General features: G+C 32.6%; 1 protein-coding gene and 2 long non-coding RNA genes across 6 annotated transcripts in view; all 3 read right to left on the bottom strand.

Annotated features, from left to right (window-relative positions):
- Positions 1 to 24,235, bottom strand: part of LOC125056191 — a 109,876-nt gene that overhangs the window by 2,386 nt on the left and 83,255 nt on the right. Inside the window, exon 1 of one of the 2 annotated variants that reach the window (XR_007118019.1) lies at positions 342 to 541. The exons of the other annotated variant lie outside the window; for it this stretch is intronic. This is a non-coding gene — a long non-coding RNA (uncharacterized LOC125056191). Of the gene's footprint in view, positions 1 to 341; positions 542 to 24,235 lie in introns of those variants that run through there. 2 annotated transcript variants of the gene reach the window in all.
- Positions 5,091 to 7,041, bottom strand: LOC125056190. The gene is made up of 4 exons (XR_007118018.1): positions 6,846 to 7,041; positions 6,119 to 6,184; positions 5,976 to 6,032; positions 5,091 to 5,174 (listed from the first exon to the last, which is right to left on the bottom strand). It is a non-coding gene; the product is annotated as an uncharacterized LOC125056190 (long non-coding RNA).
- On the bottom strand, positions 8,255 to 21,284 carry LOC125056178 (sodium-dependent phosphate transporter 1-A). Of its 3 annotated transcripts, none has more exons than XM_047659170.1 (11): positions 20,950 to 21,283; positions 19,427 to 19,910; positions 18,927 to 19,034; positions 18,443 to 18,580; positions 16,500 to 16,682; positions 15,880 to 16,035; positions 14,867 to 15,345; positions 14,391 to 14,620; positions 13,744 to 13,929; positions 11,976 to 12,122; positions 8,255 to 10,368 (listed from the first exon to the last, which is right to left on the bottom strand). In XM_047659170.1, exons 2-11 carry the CDS (start codon positions 19,617 to 19,619, stop codon positions 10,278 to 10,280), a joined length of 1,911 nt encoding a protein of 636 aa, XP_047515126.1. In that variant the 5' UTR covers positions 19,620 to 19,910; positions 20,950 to 21,283; the 3' UTR covers positions 8,255 to 10,277. The 3 variants fall into 3 exon arrangements, with proteins under 3 accessions (XP_047515126.1, XP_047515127.1, XP_047515128.1); XM_047659171.1 differs by lacking the exon at positions 20,950 to 21,283 and adding an exon at positions 20,689 to 20,842; XM_047659172.1 differs by lacking the exons at positions 8,255 to 10,368; positions 11,976 to 12,122 and having other exon boundaries at positions 13,801 to 13,929; positions 14,396 to 14,620; positions 20,950 to 21,284.

The raw sequence follows: 24,235 nt of genomic DNA, 5'->3' as shown, positions 1-24,235 counted from the left end.
CAGATCAGCTCAGCTAATATATGTACATTTGTTTGTCTTCACAACATAAGTAAATGTTGGCATAGAATTATAACTGGGCATTGAAAATACCTTAAGTAGACAATATTGACCGTACGTTTGTCAATCAACGAAATAATAATAATTATATTTTTTGTTTATAACAAGAACAGATCGCTTTTTAGCAAAAAGAGTGTCGTATTAAAGGTTTTTGAACAGTTTGTAATGCAACGAATAATTGCATGCATGATCATTACACAAATTATTATATTATAGTCGTTAATCGTTATATCAAAAACATTTCTTAAAAAAAAATAAAGCAACGGCTAACATAATTTTCTTACCCGTGAAGCGCACTTGTTTTTAAATATTCCTAATAACTTATTTAAATATAAAATTGGTCCGAAAACATCTATACTCTTTTGCAATAAATATAATTATGATATAATTTACGGTTTCAGTTATTTTGGACAATGATAACACAGGGAAAACTCTAAGGAAAACTAAAAATTTATTCGTCATAGTATATTATACGGGTTTGATATTCTGTTGAGGACCGTGGGCTTAAAAACTTTTTTTTCGTCTTCGAATATTTGTGAATAAGCCACTCGCATGTCGAAGAATTGGTAATGTGCTACAACATAATATTTACAACTTATGCGGTTGCGTTATTATTAACTTAACTGAAAACGCTTAAATGTTTTTCTATATTAATATTATGTTAAAAAAAACTAATTATTTGTGTGTTTACGTCAAGTCAAGAGATTCGTTATATTACTTTTCATGTTATTAATTTATATTAATATACATAGTATATGTTGGTTTTCATATAGTTGATTTAGGAAAGGTCTGTCTTAAGGCCGATTTACATTATCTTAGTGTTTAGGAGAGTGCTTTAGTACAACTTGAAAGGCAAGTTCTTTAGTGCTTTAGTGCGTTGCGAGTGAACGTTTACATTTCTTCCAGTAGAGTATCATTACAGCGCCACAATGAACGCGCAACGACGTCGGCAAATACGCTCTATTCTACGCAAAATACTAACTGTAGTTATGGAACAAATAGATTTTATTCGAAATAAATAAACTAAATATAAATAATAAACAAAATAGCTTCTTTTAAGGCAGTGTATGCCGAATGCCTAGCCGGTTTGTTTTTGTATAAATTGTTTTTAACGTTCCACAAACATTCGTGAACAACATATTCAGACACAAATTTGATAGTTGTATCTTCCGACCATTTAGCCATCTTTAAAAATCAAAAAACACGCACGCGTTTCACGGCACTTATGCACTCTCCTAAATTGCGTGTTTACACACAACGAGGGAAGATCTCGGGAGGTGCGCGGCGCGGGAACTTGAAACAAAAATAAAAAGCGATTCTATTTTGATTCAACTTGAAAGTCAAGTAGAACCGTACTAAAGCAAGTAGCGTTTACTAAAGGCCGATTTACATTATCTTAGTGTTTAGGAGACTGCTTTAGGATAGTACTTTAGTTGAAACATGTTGCTTGCTTTAGTAAACGCTACGCTAATGAACTTGCCTTTCAAGTTGTACTAAAGCACACTCCTAAACACTAAGATAATGTAAATCGGCCTTAAAGCAAGTAGCGTTTACATGTTTCAACTAAAGTACTATCCTAAAGCACTCTCCTAATAACTATTCTCCGGCCTTTACACCCGGGGAATAGTTATGACGACATTCACATTGTGAATGGTGTTCAACATCACTGATTTTTCATAAAGCGTTTTACGACTATTTAAATGACAATAATTTCACATTTAAAATTATGTTAATGGAATACGTGTATCGTACTTAAAACACAGAAGAAAAACACAGTATGATACGACATAAAATATTTATTTGGACTGTCAGGAACATTATCTTCATTTTATTTATTAGTATTTTTAAATGTAGATATATTTGTCTAGTGGTCCAGTAGTTTTGAATGCAACTCCCAGCATTTTCTCTACTGAGCATTTTATCAAATACTTTCCAAGAATCCAAATCATTTTCGGCGGTATGGCGGCCATTTGGAACCGTCCGAAAAGTATGCATGGTGATTTTAGTAAATGGCTGCACGACGATGATTAACTGTGCAAAAATTAGCCTGTATTTTTATTAATCAAATGTATGGCGGGCTGTAAGCAACACCGGATAATGATAATGGCATGACACTGCCGCCTCTTATCGCCACTACCACGATCAGCACATTATATGTACTTGCTGAGCAAAACCCTTTTAATAAAATAATTTGCTTAAAAATAGTTTGAACAATTATATATTTTTTTGTGTATAACAGGGGGAAAACTGGCAGGAGGCTCACCTCATTTTATGCGATACTGCCGCCAATATATATGCAGTGTCGGCCTAAGAATTGGTACGTTCGTTTCTTGAAGGACTTTAAATCTAATTTATTCGGAAATACTTCAATGGGCAGCTGATTCCACACAGTGGTGGTGAGTGGCAGAAACTGACTAAAATAATGCTCAGTTGTGGAAGTTGGAACAACGAACATCGAGTGGAAATTCGTATTCTGCCTCGACGAAACACTAATATTTCAATTAGAGCTTTTTATTAATTATTGTTTTTAAAAAAAAAAACAAAAACAAAAGAACTTATTGATAACTTACTTAACTGTTAGAAATAGAAATCAATTTTTGAAGTAGTTTCAAAGACAATTGATAAATGACTAGCAATGATTTCTGAATGTCTTTTTTAAGGACTTTAAGGTTCAGAAACGAGACTTAACACGGACTATGACTTCTGTATGTATCCAACACAGTTTTTAAGTACGGGAGACGCAGATAGATATAGTTATTCCAAAAACCGTAGAATGTCGCAAACTTAAGACCGCGTGGTACAAAAATTGAAAACCCTCACTGATTAATTTAACAAAAGGAACAAAAAGGTGATTTGACAAAAAAAATATTTCACGTTTGCGTAAGCTTATTTGTGCACTGTCAAATCAATTCCAAGTAGTAATAAATACTTCGTAAAAGTTAGCCCTATAAAAAGCCTCAGCCACTTGCTTTAATTTTAATATACATTACGTATATTACTTCGCTGTGTTAGTAAGTGCTGATCGATGTTGCATAGTTTTTGTTAAAATATACAAAATAATACGATAAGTTTCGGTCTTGTGTAACACTGTTTACATCAAAAAAAATCATCATCATTGGTTTATTCACTTAAAATTCCTATTATGAGTCATTAGAGTCGCTTTGTTATGCATTATGTAAAATTATTTAATTCTTTTAAATTGGAACGTACGTTTAGATGGCTGTTTTGTTACGTATCTGGTAGCTCATTAAAAAAGTCTTGGAATTAAGCACTTCCACGTATTGCTGCCATAATGGTTGTTCATACCCGTAGGAATGCTAAATGAGATTTTCAGCCCTTGTTACTTCTTTCAACCAATGCGGATTGCGGCAACATATTTTTAAAACGATCTGGCAGGTCAGCTTTAAGTTTTGGATGTTCTGCAACAGCTGCCGTACCTAATTAATTACAGATTTCACTGTTGCCATATAAAGGAGACGTAAGATAATTATTAGATTTAAAATCCAATCCAATACAGTATAGTACCGTACAATCCGTGACTCATAGTTCATACGAATAATAAAAACTGTATCGTTTAAACGCGATCTGCCCTGTGTGAATAAAAGATTACGTTAAAATTCACGTAAAGTAATTTATTGAACATATATCGACTTAGGAAAGCACATTTGCTGTAAGTAGACATATTGCAATTGTTCACCAGAGCCAAAAAACTTTATTAATTTCGGAAAAAAATTAATAGTGTCTGACCTATCCATGATATTGCTACCATTTTTGAAACATATATTTATTTAACTGCCAGTCACCATTTGCAATGTAAACTTTTTATCCAAAGTTACTATAAGTATGTTTGGCTACTTACAGCAAACAGTTTTTTAAATCACAAACCTTTAAAACGCTCTAGATCTAGAAATGCAGTGGGTCATTTGGTAATGTAATGTTTGGTTGAAATAAAATGTCGTAAAAAAACTAAATCTGTAGGTTCCCTAAACTTGCTGTAAGTAAACGAATGTAAAAATCACACGTCGCTGAAATGCTGTAAGTAGCGTTAAGTTTTTAAATGGGAAGAGGTAAGTATTTGTAAAGAAAAAAATGCAGTTTTTCTTTTGCTGTAAGTACAAAATGTCTGAAATGACTAGATTTTGGTCTACCTACAGCATTTAATCTTGCTAAAAAAAATATAAGTACGGACGTTTTCAACGGCGTATGTAAAGTTTTTTTCATCGTAGAGATACGGGACCCGGGTCATTCGATGCGGCTTTTTTTTCTGATTCTAATGGCAGGAAAATGTCACTTTAGGTATTTTGTCTACTTACAGCAAATATGCTTTCCTACGTCGATATGTGAATGTTAAAACTTAGATACATATTATTCTTAGCAAATGTTACAGAAAGATAACAGTTTCACGTTAGTAATCATTAATTACATTTCAATTTCACATTATATTGGTACAAAAAAAGGCAAGGTTCAGTAAATATATCTAATGTTACGTTTCGGGCACAAATTTCATTCTTATCACATTGGTAGCTCTTAATTTAGTCCTTATTTTTCGTAAGTGCCAAGGTATTTGAAGCAACTAGGGCAGAAGTGATCCGTGTTTTTTGCTGAGCTTGAACAATACGGGATGCAGCAGCAACAACTGTAAAATAAATATAATGGCGAAACATTAAAACATAATAAACATAAACATTTTTTGTACAAACAAAATCGATTACAAGAGTATTGAATTTTTGGCTGTCCTACATGAAACAAGTTTAAGACACGGTGATATCCAAGATTTAATCATTTAAAAATGTATCTCTGTTCTTATAAAACAAGGAATTTAAGAGTAATCCAGTTAAATGTTAGACATAGAAAAGATAGATAGAAATTATGTAAAAAATTCTACTGGGTATTAAAAGACTATTACACATAGTAAAGTAAAGTAAGGTTTTCCTTCATATCCATTTCTTGATTGAAAATATAATATAATATACACAAAGAGAATAATACCATATTAATCCACAAAGGGCAGCAGCTATATGAGTCCTTGCAGTAGTTGTATAACGAACCCTGGTCTTCACAGTACTACCACAATGAGGACATTTTATTGTGGAAGTTTCTGGGCCGAGCAAGACGGCCTAAAGCACACAAAAACTTGTAGGGATAAATAATGTATGCAAAACTTATAGAATATAACTATATAAATCCACGGAAATCGTATTACGGGATAGAACAAGACTTGGGTACTTGATAGTACTAAAAAAAATGTGCGTGTACTGTGTACACACGTTACAAGTGAAACTTCTTTATGACCTTATTTTTCGAAAAATTATCTATAATATGCAACTTTACAGAAATTGGTTAAATAAAGTTAAATTAGATAAAGTTTAGCAAAAGGCTTTTAATATCACAGACTTGAATACAAATAATACAATTATTTCATTTTACCTTATTACCACTAAGATTATTACAGAATTTCATAAATTGTAATATAATTTTTAGTATCATTGTTATCGTTATTATACATTTTTGTTATTAATGGTGTAGAATCTCTTTGAATCCATCCTGGTAGGGACAAGAAAAAGACGCGCGTAACGGTCAAATGTGACGCGTAACCGAAACATGTGACGCGTAACCGAAAAATGTGACGCGTAACGAAAAAATGTTACACAAAATTTTTTTCCAACCCCGATAAAGAAGTTTCACTTCAATAAAAATTAAAGTTTTAATTCAAATAATAATGATTTATTCGATAAGTTACATGCATTGTTATCAATGTACTGTTAATTCCAATATTCTTTGCAAATGTTTTTGAACGTAAATTTTCTAGATAGAATATTAAGGGTTTCACATTGGGTTTTAAATGATTCTAACATAAACTCGTTCCGATGTAAATATTGAGCTCAAACTTGTAGGTATTTAAACGATAAGTTAATTACCGTAATAGAAGCCTTGGTCTCCACAAGTTGTGGCCGATTTGTCTCCAACGTAATATCCTAAAAACATAAACACGAATACCGTTTTATTTTAATCGAAACTAAAAGGTACTGTTCCTTTTTACACATATTGGGCGCAAAAATACCTCTTTGTCATCTTTCACATCATAGAGATGTTGTTTATCCATCATGATGGAATTCATCAGTTATACCTGAAAATAAAGCAAGTACAATCAGTACTAGACCAGGGTAGATAGCCTTTAAAAAAAATAAAAAGTGAAAAACTAATAGTAGGATGAGACCTATTGGAAAGGGAGGAGAATATTATAAAAATTAAAGGAAAAATAAAATTATTTATTATATAAATATTAAAAATAATATTATTTTAAGTATAGACCAGTGTCCTCAGACTGGTCTATACTTCTTTTAAGTACATCTTATTTATATAATCTATTCTATTTGGAAATCATAGATATTTCCCGTTTAACCACAAAAAATACTGTGTAAACCTCTTTCTTTAAGATTAAATATGCATTTATTTATTCACACTTCGTTACATTTTATACAAAAACAAATAACATTATACATCAAAATTATAAGGCATGCAACGGCCGGCGTTATCGCTAACAGGCGATCTCTTTCAGGCAAGGAAAAACCAAAAAAAATATGATAGGTAAAGAGCAAGAAGTGCATAACTTTATCTTATAAAAAAAATTATATCTCAACTAAAACTCAAACTAAAAAGCTAATCTCACGGATTCATGAATTGCGATTCAATGCAAAAGAATAAGAAATACAAGAATTACAAAAGTCAAGATTGAGCAGGATAGGATATAGTTAAGAAATGTTTAATTAAACATTCAGTTGTCTTACCTTAATTAAACTGAACTTAGTAATTCCCCGAAGCAAACGAAAAATGAAGGTTTACACAAAACAAGTCTACAACAAACGAAATCCTCAATACGTTTGAGATTTAAATTTGTTGAGATGAAGGTCAAATTTTAAGCGTACGCTACAAAATTGCTTCATTGAGTTATGCTCACAATGGACAATCAAAGATACGCTGCTACGAGTTTATATGAGAGTGAGAGAGAAAGCGATATTTAATATTATAATTAGATTAGAATAAATGATTGTGAATTTTGAAAATTAATATAGTAAAAAATTATGTTACCTACTTCGAATCTTAGAAATTAGGTACTATAGATATACTTAATAATTCCTAATTTAGGCTGAAAATGGTAATGAACAAAAAACACTGGTATTATTGTGAAAAATCGCGGGGCGCTCTGTGCCATATTTTTCGTCTATCGATTTCAGCTTAATTTAGGAACTATTTTTCACTTTTTAGTTTGATGTGCTTTAAAAGCGTGTTTTATAGTTTTTTTTAACTATATTTATTTTCCACTTTTTAGTCCTAGCAGCAATACGTGTTGTCTCAATTTAATCGTATTGCTTTGTGGACTTAAAAAAAATTTCATTGTTTTTTTCGAGATAAACCTATGAAATTATTATATTGTCGCTGATTCTTTATAAGTGTACAAAGTTTGAATTAAATCTGTCCGTTTAAAGTGGGTCAAAATCGAGTCCGAAGGAGTCGGTTACATACATACATACATACATACATACATACATACATACATACATACATACGTACATACATACATACATACATACATATATACATACATACATACATACAGGTGAAGCTAATATAAAGCGTGTAAAAAGACCGATGAATCTGTATGATGTTATGCAATTGACTATTTGCATTTTGCATACTAAGAGATGAAATAATCCACCAACTAATTCTCAGGAATCAACAAAGTATAAACACGTGATCGAATTCTTAAGTCAAGATCCATATCGTGTTTACATTTCACGGTACTTATAATAATGTACTTTGTAGCTATGGTATGGTTTCCAGGCATATTTAAAACACAGGAATTCGATGGCTACCCGATGTGGGCCTCTTATTTGAGAGATCTACAATCCAACGTAGTGTTTAGTACACAGGAATGTATGCTTTAAATGAATGTTGTTATAATTGATTGTCGGGAATAAGTGAGTCTTATCGTACAACACATTAATTAGGGCAAAAAACCGTCGTAAAACTCCAAAAAATATTTGGATTACTGTTTTGAATCATTTGAGTTGAGATCATTATGAAAACGATAACCAAAAATTATTTTCGAAAATTTAAGACAACTGTTTGAGAGCAGGTATTTACCAGCTCTTTTCATATGTTTATTATTTCTAATTTTAAATCAAATAAAACAAAATCATGATTAATTTTTTTATTCAACAATTTTCAACTACATAGGAGGCATTTAATCTCACAAATTATACAGAATTCGAAATAGAGTACCGGAAAGTTTAAACTATAAAAATAACATATTTTATATAATTTTGGTCCGGGGTATATAATATGGCGCAGAGTGAAAAATTTAACTTAATTTTAAGTAGAACAAATGAAATATTTTTTACAGCGTCTGCTTCATTTTTTTTTCAAGCCTTAAGCATGAAAAAAGGACAGTGTTTATTATAAAATATTTGTGGAAATGTCAGTCTGTGACCATAATATGACAATTATGTCCGGCGGTTGTAGAATTTAAAATAAATTAGTAAATTTTTGTAGATACACTATTATTATAATATTATATATTTATATATAGGATAGATATAGGAAATATATGAAATAAGCTACATATATGGTTGATCAGTGTAGTTCAATGTCAATTTTTTTTTTGTTTTTTATAAATGATAGTAAAATCAAAAGTTTTAATTTTCAAGTTAAGGTACAATCTTTGTTTATACATTTTTCAAACATAATAAGCACGACGCCGATGACAACTTAGAAAACCTTTGTGTTCGAAAATCTATTATTAAAATTATTTCTTATTAATTTAGTATAGTATTAATCGATCTATGGACATGTAACAACAAATGCAATGCCTTAAAAATACTTAAATTGATTACATAATTGAATTTATAAAGCTCCGTTTCAGAGATTACTAAGGGTTGCTACGGGAAATTCTACAATCGCGTTATTGACGTGGGCTGGTACTGTTTTTTAACACACGAAAGGACATTGTTTTTAAAGCTCAGTGTGGCAATTAAGCGAGGATATAAATGTTTGCGACACTGGTTAAACCAACTCGAATGTTTTGTTATTTAGGACTTCCCACACAAAACTGCACTGCTGTTATTGTTAAATAGATATAAAAGAAAAAGAAGATTCTGGGTTCATCCTTTTATTACGATTATGAACTCTGATGCAAACTTTCCAGACGCTCTTCCACGCATCTTGCTTAATAAATTTATTTGTATAATGTTCATCACTTGTGTCCCAAAGGACGGGACGCTCCTCAATTAAAAATATTAAAAAATCCATATCATATTCCGCAATTTTTTATAAACAAAGAAGGCGCGTCTTTCTCTAAAGCTGTCTCAGAGCGGACCAAAATGGCGTCACCAAGGATGACGTAATATCGCAAGAATGCGCGATGCGAAGCAGATCGGAACTTCTTGCGATGCGTTCGTGCGAATTCGCAGTTTTGTGTGGGAGCCCTTAATTATATTCTCTTCTATTAATCCCGTACTTAATTGTAATTTTTTTTTAAATGTTAAATCGGATTACAGTCTCTTGCAACTAGAGACTATTTCAAGAGACGTTTTTATTAATAATTTGATATTTTTAGCGACATTATTAATTAATCAATCAAAGCGATGGGTACTTCTAAATTATTCTTAATTTGTTCACGCATAATAAAATAGATTTGAAAATCAGTACTCGCCCGTATCAATATTGTTACAAATTGACTTATTGCTGCTGTTTAAATAATAATATAGAAGATACTATTGAATTATTGTATAGTGAAAACCCTGTAAAATGGAAATACCGTAATTATTAAATAAATAGTTTTGATAAATCAAATCAGTTGCTTAAATTTTAGTATCGTTAACAATAATTTTTACAGTATTTTTCAAATATATCGCGTATAATATCTGTATGAAAACTTCTGCGCCTGTAATATTTTCATACGAAACCCAGTCACGCGCTTAAACCACTCGCCAAACTGGATTGTACTAAAATGTTTGGCCAATTACTTTCCTAGATAGTTTCTTCATATAATAAAATCACCAGTACCCATTTGACTGTTTCAAAATATCAGACGCTGACAAACCCAATGTAGTCAACATTAATCTTACATAAATAAAACCACATAGAAGTTTTTTTCAGTATCAAGCTAATAATATATATGTTTATTAAAATTCCAGTTACAGGGTTTTTTTACACGTGTTTTAAACAACAAATGCTTCAAGGGCAAGCATGGAGAGTGCCGCAATGGCCGCCACAGCGGGTACCGTCACCACCCACGCGAATATTATGTTCCTGAAACACAATGGACATTTTTTACGCATTTAAATCGATTGAGATATCAAAAATATTTACTAAATGACTAACGCACACGGCGTATAATGGATCGATATACGGCATAAATTTTTATTTTTATTTTTACAGGCATATAACACGCTGCAAGTTCACACATATGCCCCATGCCCCTTCGGTATTCATAGTTTAGATGAAACTTTGCTTATTATTATATTTATGTTAACGTAAAATTGTAAACACCGTTAGATTGTAATCTATCTCGCGAGATTATAAACTGTCGAAAGATTGTGAACCTCGGCTTACTGCTTACAATTTAACGTATTATTATTCGGTAGATTGTACTACACTAACTTAGTTATCATTCAAACTTCTTTGGTCAATTACAGATTAATTTTACTTCCCAACAATTTCATATAACTACCGAATAATAATACGTTAAATTGTTAGCAGTTCGTTGAGGTTTACAATCTTTCGACAGTTTATAATCTCGCGAGATAGATTACAATCTAACGGTGTTTACAATTTTACGGTGACATTTATATTACTTAGGTTATCATAAAAATACAAGTAAAAAGTTAAATGCGATAGCTTTGTGTGTCGGGATTCACATGCATCTTATATATATATATGTATATATATATACACACTTGTTAATTAAGTGTTTCGATATAACAAACTTTTACCCCCTTATTCATAAAAAATGCTCAGTCTTGTTGCATTCCCATTTTAACAGTCTGTTTCTTTTCAGCATAGCGTAAACCCACAGACAGAAAGAGACGAAAGAGTGCTTTGTTAGTGCAATAAGATATTTAGCTTTTTGAATAAGATATTTATTCAGACCTTCTCCCAATATAAACAAATGTACTAACTCAAGAACATATGAGGATTTTCGTTTCTAAAGAAATTACATTCAATTCAATTGATCAGTCTTTTCAACTGTTCACTCTTTAAATAATTGTTCAGGTTAGTACTCGATTAATAGCTTTGCCTACAAAAGGGCCTCTTTCTTATAGGGCCTTAAGCACTTATACGGGGAAATAGCACTTACAAATAATACGGTATCATACAAAAATCTACTATTTTTGAACTGAAGATTATTTAAATCGTTATTTATATCGATTATTTGAATTGTCGTTGACTTGAATAACTCATTCTATGAACTATTGTTATAGAACGTTTAACCTCATCTAGTAGTAGAAAAGAGCAAAACATTTAAGACATTTACCATTATGAACAAATTTTTAGTTTCTAACTTTAGTTATGTATTTAGTTTAGTTACATTTTAGTTAATATTTAGAAGCGTAAACAAAATGTAAGCAATCATCGCACACTTGAAGCCAAAATGAGCCCTTTAGTTTTTACCACAATCATGATTTATAATAAACCATTTTCGTTTCCGATAATGTCCTACATAAGTTTCACTTAGATTTACGAACTCTTCAATAAGTCAAGTTAGTTTCTTGTTAATCCAGCGTCGCAACCCCACTACCCCTAATGTTATCTTAGTTATAAGCTTTGTTATAATGAAGGGGTGAAACCACTAGACATCACCATAATCATCATCGTTTGTGAAACGAGCCAAAATAATGAATAAATTTGCGACATACCTGAATAAGCTCCAATCAACAGACTTCTCCGAGAAGTATCCCACGCAGACTACTGAACCAACCTTGCAGTGAGTAGTTGATACAGGGAGGCCAGCCTTACTGGCCACTAGAACTGTTAACGCAGCACCCAGCTCTATTGTGAACCCCCTGTATTTATTTATGAAGTTTTTATATGATCATTATAAAAGTTTTATTCCATAGAACATAAACAGCAAGAATATTTTGTGATGTTCAATGATTGACTTGATTACAAGCGCCACACAGTCGGCGCCTTTAAGGCCGATTTACATTATCTTAGTGTTTAGGAGAGTGCTTTAGTACAACTTGAAAGGCAAGTTCTTTAGCGTAGCGTTTACTAAAGCAAGTAGCGTTTACATGTTTCAACTAAAGTACTATCCTAAACACTAAGATAATGTAAATCGGCCTTTAGGAGAAGTTTTGCGCGATTTGTGACAATAAATTAAAGATTTGTGTGTTATTTCTTTTTTTGTGTTGTGTAACTGTTAATAGTCATTTAATTGAATTTCATAGTTGCTGTGTATTTTTTTAAGGTCGTATAAATATTTTTGAAGTGAAACTTCTTTATCGGGGTTGGAAAAAAATTTAGTGTAACATTTTTTCGTTACGCGTCACATTTTTCCGTTACGCGCCATCTTTTGAAGTGAAACTTCTTTATCGACGTATGGGAGAAATTTTGTAGCAGGTTACGCGCCATGTTGCTTTTTGAAGTCAAACTTCTTTATCGGCGTTGGAAAAAAATTTACATACATTTGTCACATTTTTCGGTTACGCGCCATCTTTTTCTTGTCCCTACCACGGTTGATCCGAAGAGATTCGAAGCCATTCGTAACAAAAATATATAATAACGATAACAATGATAGTAATACTAATAATTCTATCACAATTAATGAAATTCTGTAATAATCTTAGTACTATATAGTAGTACAGTAATAAGTTAAAATGAAATAATTGTATTTGTATTCATGTCTATGATAATAAAAGCCTTTTGTTAAACTTTATCTAATTTAACTTTATTTAACCAATTTCTGTAAAGTTGCATATAGTAGATCATTTTTCGAAAAATAAGGTCATAAAGAAGTTTCACTTCTTACGTGTGTACACCTAGTACACGCACACATTTTTTTTATATAGGGTTCAACTATTATTTACCTAAGTATGTGTTGCACTTGACTCTTATTTTGTAATTTTTCATATATTATGACATTATTCAACGAATTACATTACTGGACCTATTGTATTTTGATTGTGAACTGACAATAGTTTGATAGTGCTTAATAATAATTTCCATTATTTTTTTATTTTGTAAATATTCTTAAGCTTATTTTTCCTGATTATTTTGAAGGAAACTTCTTTAGGAGAATGAGGATAACATTTTGACGGAACGTCACGAAGATGTGCAGCGTTTTTGTCGAAGAAAAGGGAGATAGCGATTGATACCGATTAGGAGAGAGTGAGAAGGGTGAAATTACCTTATAGAAATTCTATTATTAAAATTAAAATTTCTTAGAGAATTTATGAAATACAGTATTTTATATTTTATGCAAAATAATTTATGGAAATCTCAAATTGAATTGTAAATTAAAATGCCACGTGTTTTTATTATCGAAGAAATTAATTTTAAAAAAAATTATAGTTAGAGTAATAACGATAAAAATACGTTTCATTCATGTATATTTTACAAAAAATATTATTATTTGTATTTTATGATGTTATAATTAAATGTAATAATTAAAAAAGAAATACTTACGTGTCAGGAGTTATGCTGGTAAGATCCTCCCCAACCGTCTGTATGACCCTTCGGCCCCAAAGCCACAAGCCAAGAGCGATACCGATGCCCCCAAATACTAATATCGCTAGGGGTGTTTCAGCCCGCGCGTGCGCACCTCCTTCTGAATACAACAACCATAGAGCCACTAAAGGTCCTATAGCGTTGCTGTAACAGTATACGTTGTAAAATGAGAAAAAAAATCGTTATTGTAAAAGAGATTTATGCTCATAAAAATAACTTATTTCATACTTTTTATGCGAATTAATAACACTATTTATTACATAAAAATCTAATAATGTATATAACAATATCTATTACTAATCTTAATTTTATTGCCAAAAATTAAGGTATTGATGTTTGTTCTGTATGTATTTAAGTAATGGGACTCTAAACACATGATACTATATCTAATATATAAAATTCTCGTGTCACAATGTTCGTTCCCATACTACTCCGAAACGGCTCGACCGATTGTTATGAAATTTTTTATGCGTATTCAGTAAGTCTGAGAATCAGCTACTGTCTTTCAAACCCCTAAGTGATAAGGGGTGTCCACCCCAAAAAAAATTTTTTATTGTTTGGATTTTTTTTTAAATTAACTACATTAAAATATTGAAAAATTTTACCTTACATCATTACCACCGTGAGCGAAGGCGCCAAAGGTAGCCGTGAGCACTTGAAGAAATGAGAACAGCCTCAAGGTATCCGGTGGTGCTGGGGGTGGGACGACCGGTGGTGGCGTAGTGGCCCGGAGCAAGGGCGCTGCACTGGAGTTTGGTGTTATGGCTGGGAGGCCTCTGCCCTCGCACTCTATGCTCCAGGCGCTGCCGCCTTCGGGGACTTGAAGTATGACCCCCTAACATAGCATACGTAATTGTTAGATACTGTATACCTACATATATCTTTTCAAAAAATGGCGATGTGAAAGAATGATTTATTGGCAGTATAAATTGAAAAAATATAATTGCCATTTAATTTTACCGACATTGTGTTATCTATATGAATAAATTATATTTGGTTTTTAATATGTACGATTTCTTGGTCAGTGGTATAACATTAAACAATATATATACAGTTAATTAGAATAACGCATAATATTTACCCTATCAATCTTTGGAGTATCAAATTCAACGGCACAAGACATGGCCCGTACCGCAGACATCCTCCCAAATTCAGCCCTCGCTATTGTATCACACGAGTCCATAAATCCATTCTTCGAGTCGTAGCTCTCACCCATCCCCACCAGCTGAGTAGAGTCCAGACTCTTACAGCAGCTCAGAGTCTCATCGATATATTTGAGGGTATTTATCTGAGGGTCTGCGTCTATCAATTGCAAGCGGGACTTATCAGGCGGGCTGAGACTTCTGGAGAGAATACTGCAGTCGTCCATTGTTGCTAATAGAGCGTTTCTGACGTTCATTTCTCTGACACCGAGGGAACATTTGTCCGCATCGCTTAGGGTAACCATTTCGGCGCTCTCTGCTATTGCTTCTAGAACCTTCCCGTCTTCAGAGAGTAATGATGTCGGACGCTGGGGAACGCCTTTACCGCAGTTTGTTGGCGTGTTTGCTGGAGTTGTTTCTACGAGTTTACGATACGTGAATAATGTGATTTAGTAATAGTGAAAAACTGTTGGATTGAAATGGTTGAGTGATTTAATAATAGTCTCTTGAGCGCATTGGCCAAGTTCGGGCGGTGAAGGAAGCTTACAGAATGAGGACGGCTTAGGTACCGTTGGATCGTCAGAGCGGAGGAGGACCTGGTGTAGTTGAAAGCCAGCAATTGGCAGGACAGGGAGCGCTAAATGATGCGCTTCGGAGGCCATGACACATTTAAAATAGTTAAAAATAAAAGTGTGTTTTTTAATAATATAAAGTGCATTGTTGGCCTATCATAAGGTCGTAATTCGCAGGTTCGAACCCCGGCTGCACCAATGGAATATATATGTGCGCATTTATCACTCAGTCGGAAGATCGTGAGGGCACCGACATGTCTCAAATAAAAAATCGACTATACGTGACAGAAGGCTGACCTTGTCTATGAAATAAAAACGATCAAAGAAACAAATGCAATCTGAGGCCATGAGCCATTAAGGGTTGTAGCGCTTATACTTACCATTAGACACGCCGAGCACAAAATTAACTGGTTTGGGAATAAGTTTCCTGCGGAAGTATGGCACTAGGAATAGTCTAACACAGACTGCAATCACTGCACCAAGAGCTACAGAACCTGCCAGAGCCAGCCACAGTGGAATCTTATCCATCGCCAAAACTGAAATAACCGAAAACTCATAACTATCGCCTAGATTTCAAAACTCAAATACCAGAAAAAAATTAAGTAATGATAACCATCAAATTCTGAACCGATTTTGACTTGAATTGTCCCTTAGTTGGAATAATTGAATTAAATTTGCGGACACACAAACATAAGTTTATCACGCGTTCTTGGAAGCCAAAATCATACCTCATTTTCCAAATCTAATAATATCACATACATACAAATCTAAGTGATAATCGCCTTTTTTGAAGTCAGTCAAGAATAGAAAACACGAAAGTATCCTCGAACAAAAGTTTAAACGCATTAGGGTGTAGGGCGAATATAATCTTTTGTGATGAAAGTTATATACTCTTAAGCAGCGCCCTTACTATTGTACAGATTGTATATACATATACTTAATTATATGGGTCATTATTAATATTAAATATTGCCACAATATCAAATATTCAAACACTTACGTTTCGGCCCATCGTGTACAACACTCAACACATTAACAGCGACAGTGGCTCCATAGAAGAACGGGAGAGCTTTTAATCCAGTTGTTAAGGGCTGAGATGCTCGAAGAATGAACCTGCGTACCAGCCAGAATAAAACCGCTGATACCGCACCACTCAACACGGGGGAAATAAACCAGGACAGCACTGAAATGTTTAAAATTCATATCAATACTATTTTATTAACACGCTTTAGGAGTTAAAAACATAAATGTTCATTACTATATTCAAATTATAAAGCTGTCCTGTCGTTTTACTTGCTTTACAAAAAGAACTGGAGCTCGACACACAATACGACAATGACGAGCTCGCTATTGGCCTGAAGGGCCTTGACCTCAGCTCGGGCTGTTTTGGCGAGCTCGGGCGAAATGGCATCATCCCGAGACTAGCACAATAATAATAATAATGAATCTATATATATATCAAGGGCATCTCCTACGTGCCTGGACCTTGGCTTGGGCTGCCACATGGTGTCTTAAAGGCCAGGACTGAAGCTCACTGGAGTGAGCAAAGCACGAATTGAGGGACCTCGCCTTCCCCGGTGAATGCGGTTTTTTAACCTAATCTGAATTGGCTAAGCCGCGAGAACGGCTTTTAATTTGTTATCAGCTAGTGTTCGATTTTTTTTTTTCGGGATGGGTGTTTGGTGTTTGTAGGTCAATCCTGTTAAAAAGTGATTCTGTCTTAAGCCCCTGAGGTGTGACTGAAACTAAAACGTGAGATGAAACGTTCCGTTCGCTTGTCATTTAATTAATATCATATCATGTCATGTCAATACATCCGATTGACATGACGGATTATGTTGCGTCTCAACGCGTACGAGTTTTATACAAGAGATGCTGCTGGGCAATCATATTCAAATAGAGCGTAGGTACCATCACATCGTTTTACATTTTCATCTCTCTGATTGATTTACTAATCAATAAAACGCGTGTACATCTTAGAAACCTTATTTTACTTAATAGAGATATATTATAGCTTTGTATATATAGAAAATCACAAAATCAAAATCAAAATACGTTTATTCAATTTAGATGCTTCTTAGAGCATGCTTATGAATGTCAGCAACGTTTACAAAATTCACGAAAGAGCAAGACTACGCCATCCGTTCGCAAAACTACCAGGAGGCCTTGTTTGAGAAGAACGGGCAAGAAACTCAGCAAGTTTTGCCCTCCCTTTACATTACAACTATTCAAAGGAAAATGTCATAAACCACAACGTCATTAAAGTTACATAAGTAAAAAAAAAAAAAGTCTGTTCTGTGATTTACCACATTCACCATTACACACGTGTTCATATGTTATGAAAATTGATTTGATTTGAAATTTGATTTGTTATCTTTGAAGTGTTCTTCAAAGATAACAAATCAAATTATAAGAATATAATTAGAACTATTGCCAAGCGTTTTTATCTTCCAGGTAGTCATTTACTGTGTAGTAACCTTTACAAAGTTGAAAGCACTAGTTGTTTCAACATTCTTGGTGAACTTCCTGCACTAAAAATTTAATTGTTACAATGTGTTGTTATAATTTATTATTTTTAAATTTCTATATTTTTTATATATAATAGGGGGGCAAACGAGCTTCCAGGACGACCAAAAAGGGCAGTCTTCGCAGCCCATGGACACCCATTTTTAGTGGGTGCGTTGCCGGCCTTTGAGGGAGGAGTACACTCGATTTTTAAACATATGCGTAATGCATACAAAAACTATAGTCTATACGTTTGTAATTAATTGCAAAATAAAATAAATTACGAAGTTACGAAGTAATAAAAAATCAATATTCATTATTTCCATAATCTACCAATTATTGTTTCATCAGACATTCGTTTCTTTTTTAATAATAATTTAACAAAACGGATACAGATAAATATTTACCGTTTAATTTAATAACCTTAAATATACATACCTATAGCACCGAGCGTAGACCATCGCACTCCAATTGGACCTTTAGCTGTCAGAGTAAAACCGACAGTAGCACCCACCACGGAGTGTGTTCCAGACACGGGCAGGCGAAGAGCTGTGGCCACAATGAGCCAGGTTGCGCCTAAACATTAAGACTGCGTGTTATCAATTGTTATTGGATAGCTGTTATCACTGAGATTCCTAAATTAATATGCAGTGTTTATATATATCTTTTCCAAATTAATATAAGAATGTTTTTTCTTGTCATTTATTAACAACGTGACACGCCAGTCATATGTACAAAATATTTAACACCTATTTTATGTGTAGTATAAGTATTATTATTTATAACTTCCCAGCTTCGCGCGAAAGGAAACCTTGAAAATTATTCACTTAACCTAAACCTTCCTCATAAATATTTTACATAATACCCGGGTATTGTGTTTGCCCTAAAAAATCTGGATATATATATATCGCAGATATATTACCTGCAATTAGGGCAGCGAGGCACCCAGCAGCTAACAACCTCTCCCCGCCGTCAGCATAAAGTGAGACATCCAGAATGCCCTTTCTCATCGTATCTGACACTTTATAACCTAAAAACAGAAACATTAATAAATCCATAGACTAGACAGACATACTTACGCTATCATTAAGAAGTTATTAATGCTATGAATCCGGAAATGTGTACGTTATGGACTTTTCGTTAATAGGTTGTATGGTATAATTAGTCGTACATGAACCAAACTTCGAAAGATATTTTTTTCTACTTATATGAAGTTTTTGACCGCACATATATAAGTTGAGATATGTTATAAGGAAAATAATAGAAACAGTGTAAGTGGCAAAATATAAAAATAACCTTTACATTTTCAAAGGGGCACAAAAGTCAAAAGGACAAAAGATTACAAAGGGGCACAAAATTTAAAAAGACAAAAGATTTAAAGCCTTATATAGTATGTTTATGATAAAGTTTTTAGTCACATACCTATTAAAACTGCTCCAGCGATTTCAAATATTGTTGCGAGGATGCATGCCTGCGTCAACGTTAGAACCTTGGAGCCAACACTGGTTCCAAACGAGTTAGCCACATCGTTGGCGCCAATACCAAACGCTAATATGAACGCCACGATAAACCCACACACCACAAGCCATAATAAATCATCGGCGTATGGTTCCATTTCTACAACTCTTATTTCTAACTTTTTAACAAAAACATCGTTAAAAGGCAGAATTTAGCTCACAGTGACACAACGCTACTTGCACTTATTAAAATATTAACAATTAAAAAATTATTGACATCCAACTTTTATTACAAAATTTAAAAATCTTTAACATTCTTAACCTTACGATCTTTCCTGTCTACTACGAGTATATTCTTCAAATTTAGTTTTTAAGTGGCGTGCGTCACAACGTAGATATTTTCGAAACCCTTCTTGGAAAATATTGCAGTTCTTTTAAAGGCTTCATTTCTGAAAAATAATATAAACAGAACATTATAGGCCGAGAGGTTAACGACTGCGAGGTTGTGGATTTGAACCTCGGCTTTAACAATTCACTTTCAGTACCTTGAACATTCACCTCAGAAAAATGAGAAAGCAAGAAGTCTGACAAATTTACTAAAAAAGAAAAAATATCGTCACGGGACTACACACACAGAGCAAACTTAAAATCTATTCATGGCTTAAATTAAAATGCCGCAGCTTAATAACCAATTAGTTTATACAACATAGACAACTAGTTCAAGGGTAAGATACCCTATAGATCTATTGATAGATTTATCGCTTACACGATAAAATCTCCTCAGATAGAATCACGCAGTATGGGACCTATCTTAAGAGTAAAATACGAATTCCTAGATAGATTCTTAGTTTATTAAATAATGATCTGTGTAACGTACGGACAAAAGAATGCTTTACAAAAGGCAAGATAATTGCGGCAATTAATTAATTTGCTTCGTTTGATGAACGTTTGTTATTAAATTCCGCGGCCTAACGAGATTTAAAGAAGATTACTCCCGGATTTGTCTCTGTTATTTAAATTTAGAATATTACGGAACTCAAATAGCATTTAATAAATTAAAACGATTACATCTTGCAGACAGACGTAACTATATGCCTATTTAGAAGGCAGCCTACTGTAGACTATAATAATAAGAAAATTATAAGGTATAAATTATTAAGGTAATGATTAATTAAATAGATTAAATGTAGTGTATTTAACGTGGATATCATCTAAAATTATTCTAACCTTATGGCATTGCGAATATGCTTCCACATGGCACGAAATAATATCGATTTATTTTTGATGACGAAACTGAGCAAAAAAGATTAAAATACAATCACTTTCACTTAAAATCACATTTACGAGTATATGACTATCAAACATTTATACTATGCCAATTATGTCATATTATTTATAACGCATAAGACAAAAATCCACTAAACGATGCTATTTACGCACTTACGATTTTCACATCAAAATATTTATAAACAATAATTAAGTACTCACTTATTAAAATTGAAGAATATAATTCTCCTTAGTATTCAATATTTTTTTTGCACTTGAAGCGCTCAGCTGTACTGAACACGCACCGAGCCGAGGTTTTTAGAGCCGTTTGAATGGAGCATGCGCGAGTATCACCCCTCTAAAAACCCCCTATCGGCTTTTATTAAAGGAACCAAAGGCGCGGCTGTTTGCAAACCCCATAGAAACAGTCCTATAACAGTGGAGTACGTAAACCTTATTATACTCAAGTCTCAACATGTACTTAATTTTGACATCAATAGGTAGAATTCAGTTTGCAGCAATAGCGTCTTCAGACCTGCGTCATGGATAATTACGATGTCAAACGTCCTTGTATTAAGCAGTTTTATTAGAACGTTTATATCCTTAATTAAGCTCTCTACATGTTGTTCCTTTATTACATATTATTAGAATAAACTAAATTAGGGATTGTGGTTTATCAAGTATCCATCGTGGCACTTTTCAAGTTTTTAAATGTATTTAAACACTTGTATAATATTAAATTTGTAATTTTTATTAGTATGAATATATAAATCATAGTAACAGTATACTGTAACTATATATATATAATAAGTGATTCTTGAATTGAGTTGTGTTAATGATGGATTTTACAGTTGCGCCAAACTTCTTGTTGTTTTTTTTTTTAATTAGCCTAGGTACTATTAGACATTAGAAGGAACCAGTTATGCTTGCCAAATCCAATTGTGTAGTCTTTAATTTACCCAATATAAACCATTATGTGAATAATAAAAAGAATACTATTATTTGCGTAAACATTAGTTTTCAGGTCAAAATTATTCTTTATTCGAGTCAAAAACCCTATAATAGATAGCCTAAAAAAGATTACCAAAACGATTTGTGATTAGGTGGACTACTGCGGTTTGCGCCACCTCGACCCACCGCGATTCAATACTTTTATTATACTATTATTACTTTACATATGTATTTGTTTAGCATGGGTAATTTAATTACTGTTATTTTTTATTAAATTATACAATTTCATGGAGAAATAGTATATTTCATTACGAGTGCGGAAAGCTTGTCATTGCAAAGAGTTCCGACAAATGTCTACCCGAGGCCCGAGCCGAGGCGCTGCCGAAGGTGAGGGTTGACAGTCGGAACAAGTTGCAATGATGGTTCCGCACGTGTACTGAACGACTATTTTTAATACAGTTGCGAAAAAATTAAGCAATTTAATAAAATATTAAAACACAATAACCTCAACTAACTAATCAGTTATTTCTTATAAAAGGTATAATTCACATATTCATCGAAATTACAATTTTTTTACTAACTGGGGAAGTTTTAGGTTGCATATTTACTGTTTGAGACAAACTATTATTAATTTCGTATGATTGTTCATGTATATTTAATATATAATATAACAAACAACTAAACTAGCTAAGAAAATTTTTGGAAAATGGCGCCAACTGTAAAAGAATATGAGCAGAGATTTTTTTTTTCTTCACCCATTCTGGGTAGGCAAAGGGAACTATGCCCATACAGCCAAATCTTCAGTAGAATTTTTTTATTGATATGAAATTTAATGAGATGAAATGAAATGAAACCTAACCTAAAACTCATTGAATCAAATCATTAAATCTGATATTAAAACAAATGAGTAGCTTCTTTTTTGAAATATTTGCATGAATTATAAAAACTTCTATGATTTTTTTTAGTAAAAACTTCGTGGTTGTTTTTTTCTTTTTAATAGACATTATCTTGACAGTTGGGAAAGAAAACGCACTAGTTCGGAAAAGGTAAAGAAAAAGCACGAGTGTGTAATAGCCCACATCCCGAACGCTATACGTCCCTGCAATACGCCCCTTTTTGAGCAACTGTATTAAAAAATAAAAAACAAGCTACTCATCCCGCCATTTTGTTCTTTGAGTGTAGTTGACACTTGACAGTATGTAAAATAAAGTGTTATTGAAAGTATCGGTATTATATTATATTAAAACATGGCTTTAAAAAAAGTTACGGAGTAAAACTTGAAATTACCATTAATTTACCAAAAAATCCATAATAAAAATATTAATTTCGCTTGTCTAATCCTAATAGGAACATACTAATTTTGTCGAAGACTGTTTTTGATTGTAATATAATATATTATGTGTATTTTCGTAAATAAAAAATGATAATGAACAAGTAAAAAACGTGTATAGAGGCATGTTACCTCATGGCAAAATAGATACTGTTGCGGTGATCGGCCAACTTGCCTAGAGAAGCGTTAAAATTATGAATATTTAATAGGTATTCATTTGTAAAGCAGACAGAATCTAAACAATTTGTATAGATTCAATAATCACTAAAAAATAATCCGAAATGGTTTTTAAAATCGTATGAAAAAGTATATTAACGTTTATGTAATCTTAATAAAAAAAAAAAATATCTTTTTGTAGTCGGGCTATTCTTTGGCCCCACCGCGTAGTCTTAAATGTACCTTTTTTAAATCACGTATGACGTTAACTAAGTAAATTTTTAAACCAATATAGGTATGTCACTGCCAACTAGCTTAGTGCGTTTTCCAATTACAGAGCATAATGCGACTCAGTGCCACACAATGCCGCATAATGCTGAAGCTTAATTGGAACGTGAATTAGTTTTCAAATGCATCAGCAGAGTGCGCTAAGTCAGTGTTGAAAAAAAAATGTTCTGAATAGAGTTAGCAACCTCATTAATGTATAAATAATGTGGTTAACAATAATAATTGGTTGAAAACTTTTTACGCTTATTTTAATAATCAAATTATTTCATTAACATTTTTTTACTGAAATAAGAGAAAACCTTTAAAAAATATAAGGTTTTAACAAGCTAAATTAACAGTAAAATATATAATTTCATGTAAGAAGTTTACATTATTTACGTTTTGAGTAAATTTTTTAAAATGATTTCTAAAAAAAATTATATACTTTTTCAAAACCATTGCAATATTTACAAGAGTATAATCCTGTAAAATAAATTTGTTTACAGATCCGAATTTTAAAATAAAATTGTATTCATATTTTAAATGTGGAATAAAAAAAAAGTAACTATTTATACCTTCATCCATACTTATATTTTTTTTTTTTAGCAGTTTGAAATAACTTTAATTATTTTCAAAATCTACGACGAAACAAATTTTTCAACAATAAATAATATTTACTAACGAAAATTTCGATAAATGCCAACTTAAAGAAAAACACTGGTCCATTTTCTGTCACTGTGTTGGTATTTATTGCGAGAAGCACGCGAGAGCATTAGTTTTGAGAGTGCTCAATTGTGCGAAGCG

Source organism: Pieris napi, chromosome 14 (genome assembly GCF_905475465.1).
Source record: "Pieris napi chromosome 14, ilPieNapi1.2, whole genome shotgun sequence".
Classification (NCBI taxonomy): domain Eukaryota; kingdom Metazoa; phylum Arthropoda; class Insecta; order Lepidoptera; family Pieridae; genus Pieris; species Pieris napi.
Note: the sequence above shows the minus strand (reverse complement) of the source record. Positions and strands in the feature narration are given on the sequence as shown.

Excerpts from the sequence above, each read along its gene's own strand:
- LOC125056178 (XM_047659170.1), bottom strand. The coding sequence starts at position 19,619 with ATGGAACCATACGCCGATGATTTATTATGGCTTGTGGTGTGTGGGTTT. Across the intron at positions 15,346-15,879 it reads TGTGCTCGGCGTGTCTAATG|AAACAACTCCAGCAAACACG; the intron begins GTAAGTATAAGC and ends GTAAACTCGTAG. Across the intron at positions 14,621-14,866 it reads ATACTCCAAAGATTGATAGG|GGGGTCATACTTCAAGTCCC; the intron begins GTAAATATTATG and ends ATGCTATGTTAG.